At 43.9% G+C, this 12,543-nt stretch overlaps 1 protein-coding gene across 3 annotated transcripts in view; it reads left to right on the top strand.

Annotated features, from left to right (window-relative positions):
- Window positions 1–12,543, top strand: part of TTLL11 (tubulin tyrosine ligase like 11) — a 269,684-nt gene that overhangs the window by 42,518 nt on the left and 214,623 nt on the right. For all 3 annotated transcript variants that reach the window (XM_059891842.1, XM_059891843.1, XM_024999560.2), the window contains exon 2: window positions 11,417–11,513. In XM_059891842.1, coding sequence (XP_059747825.1) covers window positions 11,417–11,513 — 97 coding nt within the window. The remainder of the gene's footprint in view (window positions 1–11,416; window positions 11,514–12,543) is intronic.

The raw sequence follows: 12,543 nt of genomic DNA, 5'->3' as shown, positions 1-12,543 counted from the left end.
CTGACAAGTTACCACCGCAGCGATCAGCTCAAGACCAGTTGTGTGCAGTGGTTAAGAGCCTGGGCCTTGCGATCAGGCAGGACTGGATTTGCTCTTGACTCTGCCTCTAGTTGGAGAAGGAAATGGCAACCCACTAGAGTACTCTTATCTGGGAAATCCTATGGACAGAGGAGCCTGGCAGGCTATGCTCCATAGGGGTCACAAAAGAATCAGACATGACTGAGAGATTAAACAACCACAACAGCAACTGGTCCTACTAGCTGTGTGTCCTTGGGAGAGTTATTTAATCTCTCCAAGCTTTGGTTTCTTCATCTGTAAATAGGATTTATAGGAGCCCCCTTCTCAAGAGGTTGTTGTGAGGATTAAATGAGGTGATATGTGTAAAGACTCTTAACATAGACTTGGAAATAAGCCTCACATAACAGCTCTCTTTCATGATGATGGTGATGACAATGTCTTTGAGTAGCTGCTATTCACAAATCCTTTTATTTATGTGTTCATTCATGAAACGAGCTGCAGATGTTGCTAACAATGGTGTCTATGAACACATAGGGGTTTCATGGACTCTTTAAATTCTCCTAAAATCACATGGAAAATTTTGTGCCTGTTCTAAAGAGAATCTCAAAGTGCTCCTTGACCCCACAAAGGTTAAAAATAGTCTCAGGCTTGATCCAGTGGTTAAGACTCTGAGCTTCCAACGCAGGGGGCGCAGGTTTGATCCCTGGTAGGGGAGCTAAGATCCCACAAGCTTTGTGGGGTGGCCAAAAAAGAAAAAGAGAGAGATACACCAGATTAGAAAGGTGCTTTCATCTGCAAAGAGTCCACAGAGTATGAAGGCAGACAGACTTAACAGGCAAGCTGCTGCTGAATGACCTGTGAAGGGTGTAAGTGCTGGAGGCCACACAGAGGGGAGAGCAGGTAAGACAGCTTCTTGGAGGGTCAAGCTGAGTCAGAAGATCCCAAGTGGAAGGAATAGCATGAAGAAACTCAGGCTGCAAAACAGAGAAGTGCAGTATGTTGCTGTTCAGTTGCTAAGTTGTGTGCGGCTTTGCGACCCCATGGATTGCAGCATGCCAGGATTTCGTCCTTCACCATCTGTCTCCTGGAGTTTGCTCAAATTCATGTCCACTGAATCAGTGATGCTATCTAACCATCTCATCCTCTGTCGCCCCTTCTCCTTTTGCCTGCAATCTTTCTCAGCATCAGGGTCTTTTCCAGTGAGTCAGGTGGCCAAAGTATTGGAGCTTCAGCTTCAGCATCAGTCTTTCCAATGAATTTTCAGGGTTGATTTCCTTTAGGATTGACTGGTTTGATTTCTTTGCTGACCAAGGGCCTCTCAAGTCTTCTCCAGAACCACAGTTTGAAAGCATCAATTCTTCGGGGCTCAGCCTTCTTTATGGTACAACTCTTACATCCGTATAGGACTACCATGAGAATCCCATGACCAGCATAAAAAGGAAAAAGTGCTACATACTTAAAGTCAAAGTAGGCTGGCAGTAACAGTGCAAGTGCCCAAGGAGTATGTGGCCCAACTTGAGGCAAGCAAATTGGCAGAGGAGAGTTTTGGAAGCGTCTTTGAGTCCAGGCTTGGAGCTTAGGCATGGGAAGAGTTGTAAGCGAAGGAGTGACGTGGTCAGAGCTTTGGAAAAAAAAAAAAATTCCTCTGTGTATCAGGTAGACCAGAAGAGGAGGCCTTGGTGGGAGTGGGGAGGAGGAAGGTTGGGGAGGAGGCCAGTGTAGCCCTCATCCTGGTGTGAAAGGAGGCCCTGAAGTAAGGCAGTGGGGATTAAAGAAGGAGAGGCAACTTAAATAAATGAGAAGAGGGACTTCCCTGGTGGTCCAGTGGCTAAGACTCTGTGCTCCCAATGCAGGGGATCTGGGTTCAATCCCTGGTCGGAGAACTAGATTCTGTGTGCTGCAACTGAGACCCATTGCAGCCAAATAAATAAATAAATATTTTAAAAAGATAAATAAGGAGATAAATCTGAAGACTTGCTGAGCAGTGGGATTTGGGGGAGGAAGAGGGTGTCTGGAGGGTTTTCAGGATTATGCTTTTCTTTTCTGTGGGCCGAGGGTCCACTGAACGCCTGGTTAGATATCACTGGAGACCTGAGACAGTATGTCCCATTGTTCTGGTCCCAGAAATTCACAGTGTTATGTGGGGGTCAGGGTTACACATGAAATACTTAACAGGGCAGACCAGTTATAAGCATCAGTTCAGTTCAATTCAGTCGCTCAGTCATGTCCAACTCTTTGGGACCCCATGGACCGCAGCACGCCAGGCCTCCCTGTCCATCACCAACTCCCCAGAGCTTGCTCAGACTCATGTCCATCGAGTCGGTGATGCCATCCAACCATCTGTCATCCCCTTCTCCTCCTGCCTTCAATCTTTCCCAGCATCAGGGTCTTTTCAAATGAGTCAGCTCTTCGCATCAGGTGGCCAAAGTATTGGAGCTTCAGCTTCAACATCAGTCCTTCTAATGTAAGCATGGTGGCTGCTGAATCGATCAGCGTGGAGATCATTGCGGGCTGATGTGGCTCTGAGGCTCTCCACATTATCATGTTCTAGTTCCCATCTTGGTTGACCTCCCGGCCACATTCACATTATCCCCCTTGGCTGTTTAGGCCTCATGCTCTCGCTCTCTCTCTCAGTCCCTCTTACTCATTCTGCTCAGCATGTTCATCCTCCTCCCCCAAGACCTCCCTCCTGCTCCACTGCGCCCTGGGGTCCAGGCCCATGTGGGTGGCCTCTGCCCCAGTCTTCAGCCTGGCCTCTCACACCTTTCCTCTCGCCCTCTGTGATCCAGCCTCGCTGACCTTCCTACAGGCTTCCCAGTGTGCCCTGGTCAGTCCTGCCCTAGGCTTTCACATGCTTCTCCTCTCTGCCTGGAGCACTCTTCCTCCCCATCTTTTATCCGATCTTCCTCCCAACCTCAGCTCTAATAGCCCTGTCTCAGGAATAGGATGACCATTTAATTTGTTGCTGAAACTGGGATATATCTGAAAGCAAAAAGAGGTGCTATTTATGATGACACTGCGTCAGCCAGGCATTGGCTGGTGGACGTGGGGCCTCCTGACTCAGGGTACACTTCTCCAACTCCCTGGATCTGCTCAGTCCCGTGTGCTCCCTTGCTCTCCAGGGCTCATCTCACAGCCTTTACCATGGTTTGTAGCGATACACCAACGTGACTTTGATTCAACCCTTCCACTGCAGTACTCTTGCCTGGAGAATCCCACGGACAGAGGAGCCTGGCAGGCTGCAGTCCATGGGGTCGAAAAGAGTTGGACACGACTGAGCGACTAACAAATCCTGAAAGATGATGCTGTGAAAGTGCTGCATTCAATATGCCAGCAAATTTGGAAAACTCAGCAGTGGCCACAGGACTAGAAAAGATCAGTTTTCATTCCAATCCCAAAGAAAGGCAATGCCAAAAAATGCTCAAACTACCACACAATTGCACTCATCTCACACACTAGTAAAGTAATGCTCAAAATTCTCCAAGCCAGGCTTCAGCAATATGTGAACCATGAACTTCCTGATGTTCAAGCTGGTTTTAGAAAAGGCAGAGGAACCAGAGATCAAATTGCCAACATCCGCTGGATCATAGAAAAAGCAAGAGAGTTCCAGAAAAGCATCTATTTCTGCTTTATTGACTATGCCAAAGCCTTTGACTGTGTGGATCACAATAAACTGTGGAAAATTCTTCAAGAGATGGGAATACCAGACCACCTGATCTGCCTCTTGAGAAATTTGTATGCAGGTCAGGAAGCAACAGTTAGAACTGGACATGGAACAACAGACTGGTTCCAAATAGGAAAAGGAGTTCATCAAGGCTGTATATTGTCACCCTGTTTATTTAACTGCTATACATCATGAGAAATGCTGGACTGGAAGAAACACAAGCTGGAATCAAGATTGCTGGGAGAAATATCAATAACCTCAGATATGCAGATGACACCACCCTTATGGCAGAAAGTGAAGAGGTACTCAAAAGCCTCTTGATGAAAGTGAAAGTGGAGAGTGAAAAAGTTGGCTTAAAGCTCAACATTCAGAAAACGAAGATCATGGCATCCGGTCCCACCACTTCATGGGAAATAGATGGGGAAACAGTGGAAACAGTGTCAGACTTTATTTTTCTGGACTCCAAAATCACTGCAGATGGTGACATCAGCCATGAAATTAAAAGACGCTTACTCCTTGGAAGGAAAGTTACAACCAACCTAGATAGCATATTCAAAAGCAGAGACATTACTTTGCCAACAAAGGTTCATCTAGTCAAGGCTATGGTTTCTCCTGTGGTCATGTATGGATGTGAGAGTTGGACTGTGAAGAAGGCTGAGTGCCCAAGAATTGATGCTTTTGAACTGTGGTGTTGGAGAAGACTCTTGAGAGTCCCTTGGACTGCAAGGAGATCCAACCAGTCCATTCTGAAGGAGATCAGCCCTGGGTTTTCTTTGGAAGGAATGATGCTAAAGCTGAAACTCCAGTACTTTGGCCACCTCATGCAAAGAGTTGATTCATTGGAAAAGACCCTGATGCTTGGAGGGATTGGGGGCAGGAGGAGAAGGGGATGGCAGAGGATGAGATGGCTGGATGGCATCGCTGACTCGATGGACGTGAGTCTCAGTGAACTCCGGGAGTTGGTGTTGGACAGGGAGGCCTGGCGTGCTGCGATTCATGGGGTCACAAAGAGTCAGACATGACTAAGCGACTGATCTGATCTGATCTGAACGACTAACTTTCAAAACCACTTTATCCCCATGGACTGTGTGCCCCAGGAAGGCAGACATGTTCCCTTGTGTCTTCGGCATCTGAGACACTTTGTGCCACTAAGTAGGTGTTTAACACTTAATGGGTAAAACAATTAATGATGAACTCAGATTTGTATTGTTCTGTGGTGCCTAAAGGTGTTTTCGTTTCCATTATCTTGTTTGGTCCCTGTCAGTACCTGACAGTTTTCTCTTCTGGGTCTCCCAAGGACACAGAACAGAGGTCCTGGTTGCTTAAGCTCTTATAGTTGGTAAGTGAACAGAGACAAGTCTAGGATTCTCAGGCTTTCTGACCCCTCAAATCCAGTGCTTTTTCCAAAAGGGTTTGAAGAAGAGAAAAGGGAAGATAATTCCCAGGTAACCTGGAGGATGGTGATGAACTTGAGAAAAATGGGGTGTGGGGAGTCTGAGAAGCACTTGTCAGTTTTCAGTTGCCTGTGACAATCCATGCAGTGTTCCAGGCTCCAGAGAGTCCTAGTAGAGCTATGAATGGCCCCTTAGCCTGGGGGGGAGGTGGTGATGGGGCATAAGCAGACAGTTTTGTTGTCATTTTATTGTAAAATATAACATAAAACTGACCATCCTAAGCATCTTTAAGTTTACAGTACAGTGGTGTTAAATACATTCACAGAGTTGTTCATTCATCACTACCAACCATCTCCAGGACCCTTTTCATCTTCCCCAGTTGAAACTCTGTACACACTGAGCAATAACTCCCCATTTTCCCCTCCCCCCAGCTCATGGAATGGGCTTCCCTGGTGGCTCAGGGATAAAGAATCTGCCTGCAGTGCAGGAGACTCAGGTTCAATCTCTGGGTCAGTTAGATCCCCTGGAGAAGTAAATGGCATTCCAGTATTCTTGCCAGTATTCTTGCCTGGAGAATCCTATGGACAGAGGAGCCTGGTGGGCTACAATCCATGGGGTTCCCAAAAAGTTGGACATGACTTAGTGACTAAACAGCAACAAAGCTCCTGGAAATGACCATTCTATTTTCTGTGGCTCTGAATTTGACTGCTCTAGCTACCTCACTACCCACTCCAGTGTTCTTGCCTGGAGAATCCCAGGGATCGGGGAGCCTGGTGGGCTGCCATCTATGGGGTTGCACAGAGTCAGACACGACTGAAGTGACTCAGCAGCAGCAGCAGCTACCTCACTATCCTAAAGAAAATCAACCCTGAATATTCATTGGAAGGACTGATGCTGAAGCTGAAGCTCCAATACTTTGGCCACCTGATACGAAGAACCAACTCATTGGAAAAGACCCTGATGCTGGGAAAGATGGAAAGCAGGAGGAGAAGGGGACAACAGAGAATGAGATGGCTGGATGGCATCACTGACTCAGTGGATGTGAATTTGAGCAAACTCCCGGAGATGGTGAAGGACAGGGAAGCCTGGCATGCTGCAGTCCATGGGGTCGCACAGAGCTGGACACGACTGAACTCCTGAACAACAACAAGCTACCTCACAAAAGTGGAGTCAAGCAGTGTTTGTCCGTTTGTGTTTGGCTTGCTTGACAGTGTAATGTCTTCGGGGTTCATCCATGTTGTAGCAAGCGTCAAAACTCCATTCTTTCTTAAGGCTGAGTGATATCACAGCGTGCCTGTATTCCACATAGTGCTTATCCACTGATGGATAGTCAGTGGACACTTGGGCTGTTTCTACTTTCTGATTGTTTGAATAACGTTGCTATCACATTTGCTGTACCAGTATCTGTTTGAGTCCCTGATTTCAATCCTTTTTGGATTCAGAAGAGAAATTCAGAAGAGAAATTGCTGAATCATGTGGTAATTTTTGTTTTCCCAGTCATTTTTTACATTCCCACTGTGCAAGGGTTTCAATTCCTCTACATCCTCATCAACACCTATTTCCTTTGTATTATTCTTTTTATAATAGTCTTCCTAATGGGTGTGAAGTGGTTTTGATTTGCATTTTCCTAATAATTAGTGATGTTGAGTATCTTTTCATGTGCTTATTTGCCATCTGTATATCTTCTCTTGAATAGACATAGAGAAATGTCTGTTCAAGTCCTTTGCCCATTTTTTAAATTGGCTTATTTGTGTTGAGTTGTAGGAGTCTTTAAAAATATATTCGAAATATTAATCCCTTATCAGATTTATGATTTTCAAATATTTTCTCCCATTCCATGGGCTGCCCTTTTATTCTGTTGACAGTGTCCTTTGATGCAAAAGTTTCAATTTTGATGAAGTTGAGGCTTCCCTGATGGCTCAGACAGTAAAGAATCTTCCTGCAATGCTGGAGACCTGGGTTCAATCCCTGGGTTGGGAAGATCCCCTGGAGGAGGAAATGGCAACCCACTCCAGTATTCTTGCCTGGAGAATCCCATGGACAGAGGAACCTGGCGGTCTACAGTCCATGGGATCGAGTTGGACATGACTGAGTGACTAACATTTCTTTTCACTTTGTTTATTTTTTCTTTTGTTGCCTATGCTTTTAGTATCATGTCTAAGAAATCATTCCCAAGTCCAATGTCATGAAACTTATCGCCTCTATTATCTTCTATGAGTTTCATTTCTTTTGTTCTTATGAGTAGGTCTTTGACCCACTTTGAGTTAATTTTTATCTATGGTGTAAGGTATGGGTCCAACTTCACCTTTTTGTATGTAGATATCCGACCTTCCCAACACCAATTCTTGAAAAGACTCTCCTTCTGCAAATGAATAGACTAGTCAGCTTTGTCGAAAATCATTTGACCATATATGGGAGGGTTTTTTAGGGTTTTTTCCTGGGTTCTCTGTCTTATTCCGTTGGTCTATACGCCTGTCTTTATGCTAGTACGACACTGTTTTAAATTTATTTTTATTATTTTTAATTTCGAGATGTTTTAGGTTCACAGCAAAACTGAGCAGAAGGGATGGAGATTTCCCATAAAATCACCGCCCTCACATATACACTATCAAAATCCCACACCAAAGCGATAGGTTTGTTAAAATCAATGAACCTTTGTTGCAGATCATTATCACCTGAAGTCCATAGTTTATATCAGTGTTCACTTTTGGTGATGTACATTCTGTGGCTTTAGACAAAGTTATGGTGGCGTGAATTCACCGTTATGGTATGAGAGAGTGTCGTTTCACTGCCCTAAAAACCTTCTGTGCTTTGCCTATTCATCCCTCCCAAGACTAGCCCCTGGCAACCACTGATCCTTTTACTGTCTCCGTAGTCGTGCCTTTTCCAGAAAGTCAGATAACTGGAATCATACCGTATGTAGCCTTTTCAGATGGGCTTCTTTTGCTTAATAATATGCATTTAAGGGTCCTCCATGTCTTTTCATGGCTCAATAGCTCATTTCTTTTTAGCACCGAAGAAAAGTCCATTGCCTGGCTGTACCATGGCTTATTTATCCACTCACTCACTGAAGGACATCTTGGTTGTTTCCAGGCCTTAGCAATTACGAATTAAGCTGCTATAAACATTTACATGGAGGGCTTTTTTGTGGACATAAGTTTTTAATTAATTTGAATAATACCGAGGAGCATAATTGCTGGATCATCTGATAAGAGTATGTTTAGGTTTGTAAGAAATTTCCAAACTGTCTTCCAAAGTGGCTGTACCATTTCGCATTCCCATCAGCAGTAGATGAGTGTTCCTGTTGCTCCTCACCCCCGTCAGCACTTGGTGGTGTTGTGTTTTGGATTTTGGGCATTTTAAGGTGTGCAGTGGTATCTCATTATTGTTTTATGCACTGTTTTGATTACTATAGCTTTGTTATAAGTTTTGGCATCAGAAAGTGTGATACCTCCAAAATTGTTTTGGCTATTTGGGATTCCTTGATATTTCATGTGAATTTTAAGAAGGATATTTCTATTTCTGCAAAAAAAAAAAAAAGTTACTGGAATTTTGGTTGGGATTTCATTGAATCTGAGGATCATTTTGAGTAGTGTTGACATTTTAATAATATGAAGCCTTCTCATCCTTGAACACGGGATATCTTTCCATTTATCTGTGTCTGCCATTTCTTTTGGCAACATTTTGTAATTTTTAGTGTACAAGTCTTTGTCCCCTTGGTTAATACCTAATTATTCTATTCTTTTTGATGCTGTGGTAAATTGAATTGTTTTCTTAATTTTCTTTTTGGATGTTCATGGTCAGTATATAGAAAAACAACTGATTTTTTTGTGTATTGATTTTGTATCTAGTAACTTTGTTGAGTTCATTTATTGTGTGTGTGTGTGTATGTAATCTTTAGGATTTTCTATATATAAGATCATGTCCTCTGAAAACAGATAATTTTACTTCTTCCTTTCCAATTTGGATGTCTCGTTTCTTTTTCTTGCCTATTGCTCTGGTTAGAACTTCCAATACCATGTTGAATAGAAAGTGGCAAAAGTGAGTCTCCTGGTCTCCTTCCTGATATCAGAAGAAAAGCTTTCAGTTTCACCATCGAGCTTGATGTTAGCTGTTTAAGCGGTTTTTCAAAGGATCTTAAAAAGACATGGGATTATGAGATGCTGGTTTGGTGGTTTAGTTGCTAAGTTGTGTCGGACTCTGGCAACCTCATGGACTGTAGCCCGCCAGGCTCCTCTGTACACAAGATTCTCCAGGCAAGAATACTGGAGTGGTTTGCTATTTTCTTCTCCAGGGTATCTTCCAGACCTAGGGATTGAACCCAGGTCTCCTGCACTACAGGCAGATTCTTTACCAACTGAGCTACCAGGGAAGCCTGAGAGACGAGATGCTGGGACCTACTTAATATCATGTTTCTCTGTTTTCTCAGCACTGAGCAAAGTGCCTGGCACATAGGTTATTGAATAAATTGATTTAGAAAGACAGTTTCTCAAAAAGAGTTAGGGGCTCTCTGAATGAAAGGTTAACTTATAAATCATGAAAGTGTCAAGGATTGAAAGGTGATCCTAAGGGTGATAAGGATTCCTAGGTTATCCACTGAGGGTTTCAATTACTTGCAACCAGAAAATCCCTTGCTAAGACCTTAAAGGGTCTTGTGTATTGATCAGGTGTCAATCCCACAGCGTGGGCAGCAAAGCCACTTGGATCCTAGTAAATGTTGCTTGGATAGTATGCTTTATAGAGGAACCTCCTCATAAAGTTATTTTTCCCTCTTCTATATTAGTACTTAACAGCTGGAAGACAATAACATATGTTGTATCTCCTTGTATTTATGACTGCTGAATTAATAACTTCAATCCACTGGATATAAAGAAAATGAGTGAAGTGCTATAAATTATAGATGGAAGTTGTTAATGCTAATAGAGTGTGTAACATATGCCTCACTTTGGCACAGTTTTGAGACAATGTGAATGATGTAAAGGGCTTGAGTCTGTTTGCCTTCATTTTAATTTGGAATCATTGGGAAGCTTTGAGTCACTGCCATTTCATTGGTAACGCCATGTTCTTTCATTGGAACTTCACCCTCTTATCTTGGAGCAGATAAAAATTCTGATTAACTATAGTCTTAGGATGGGAAAATTGGATGCTTTTACTTAATATGCTGATATTTCTCTTCATTTGGACTTCTAACAAGTAGGTTCTAAATATGAACTAACATGTCCTTGCTCTTTTCCCTTAAGGAGAGTCGAGTGATGCATTTAAAAAATACACTGTGTAAATGCAGAGCTTGTTGATAACTGGGAGAGGAAATAAGATGTAGAAAGAGCAGGCCCCTTGGTCTTAGCAAGGGATTTTCTGGTTGCAAGTAATTGAAACCCTCTAGCTTGAGCAAAGGGGATGCATTCCAAGGGTTTGAGACTGCCTCACAGGATCCAAGGACAGAAGGGACAGTGGGGCTCAGAAGGGCTGGGCCCAGGGTCTAGAAGCCCTGGGAACTGAGGTCACTCGGTCTGTGTCGCCAGGGCCACATGGCCTCGTCTCCGCTTTTCTCTTTGCACCTGCTTCTTTCTCCTCTCTTAGTAGACTGGCTGCCTTTGCTTCTCTGTGCACATGGCCAAGCACAGCTGCCCGGCTCTGGCGTTTGATCCCTTTCAGTTCAAGGGCCGGCAGAGGCTGCTGGGCATCTCTGATTTCCATATTCCTGGAAGAGAGAATCTGGTTATCTCATCATGAGTCAGAGGACTATTCCTGGTTTGTTCATTTATTCATTCAAAAAGTCTTTGTTGAATGCCAGGAACAGTTTTAGGCTCCCAGGAATACATCCTGCCCTTGGGGACTGTGTATGTGTGTGTGTGTTGAGAAACAGAGAGAGAGAGACGTTGTGAGAACTTGTTTTAGGGGCACCAGTTTGCACATTGCAGTTTTAAGAGAAAGAGAAGTATGGTTTGGAATTCATATAGACCTGGATTCAGATCCGCCTGTTACCAGCTCTGTGCAGCCTTGGGTGTGTTACCTTACCTCTCTCATCCCCGATTTTCTCATCAGTGAAATGGATATCATCCTTTCTAGAATGGTTATGGGGATTCTAATGAATGGGTGCCTATAAAATCACTTGTAGAGTGCCAGCCATGCTGAATCAGAACCCTGCCTCTCAGTGGTCATGACCCTGAGAAAGTTACTTAGCCTGACTGAATTTGTTCTGTAACACAGGAAAGAATGTCAGCAACTTCACAGGCTTGTTACAAGCATCCAGTCACGTGATGTGTGCCAGGGCGTGGGGAATTAGTACAGAAGAGACACTCAGGGCGGTAGTTAATCACATTTCCCCTCTTTCTTCCAGTTCCCATTTGGCCGACGCTTGCCTTGTGACATCTACTGGCACGGAGTTTCATTTCACGACAATGACATATTCTCCGGTCAAGTGAACAAGTTTCCAGGTATCTACTGTTATTGCTGGCATTTAAAAATGTGTCTAGGGCTGAGTCTCAGGGTACACTCTTGGACAAAAATATGCCAGTGTTTTGAGATCAAACTGGAGGGCTCTTAATTGGGAATGGCTGCCACCGTGCTGTGATCTTGGGAGGGAAGATGATCAGGACTTAACCCACCAAGGGCTTAAAGACTGGAAGTTCCAAAGTGTGAAGAGATTGGTTCTTCTGGTCTAATTCCACTGGTGGAAGAACATGACTTTCACTTTGGGGTTTTTGATATAATATGGGTGTGTCATGAAGGGACGATATTTTCAAAATGAAAAAAACTCACCATAGTTTCTGGAACATTTCAATGACTCAGTGAGTGTGGACTCTGAATGCCTCTATGTGTGTGGCTTTCTCTAGTAGATCATGAGCTCCTGGGAGGGGCCATGACTCCCGCACCTCTGTAGATTCCTGTGGCTCCTGCAACCCTTCTGGACACACCTGAGGTGCTCTGTAACTGCTTTCTCACTGACTGACTGAAACTCAGAGGCAGCCCCAGTTTTATGCTCATCGCAGGGAACAAGAAAGCCTGACATTAAAGCAATAAAATGAACCATTTCCCCTACAGAGTTAGTCTAACATTAATAAAAGCTTCATGTTGCACTAAAATAAGTAAACAAACCATTTAAATTTCTAATTAATTTGCAGGAGACAGAGGTACTAAAATTCCAGGACTTTGTCCCAGAAATGGGATTCACAGTTGCCATTTCCTTTAAGTGCCATGTCTGGAGGTGCTGTTTTAAAATCAAAATGCAGCATCTCCATCCTGGGAACAGGAGGTCTGGACAGCGTCTGTCTTCATACCCTGAGGGCATTATCTAGTGAGATGATTATCTAGTGAGACTGCATGGGAGACTTGGTGCCAGATAAGTGCCACAGCCAACACTCTAGGAGACTTCCCCATTCCGTTCCCAGCCACCCTATCGTATAACTTTTCCCTTTCCTTTTAGCCTCTACCACCTTCTTCTGCCCTGATTACTATTCATTATTT

The sequence above is a fragment of the Bos taurus genome, chromosome 11 (assembly GCF_002263795.3).
Source record: "Bos taurus isolate L1 Dominette 01449 registration number 42190680 breed Hereford chromosome 11, ARS-UCD2.0, whole genome shotgun sequence".
Lineage (NCBI taxonomy): Eukaryota > Metazoa > Chordata > Mammalia > Artiodactyla > Bovidae > Bos > Bos taurus.
This window is presented reverse-complemented; position numbering and strand designations above follow the sequence as displayed.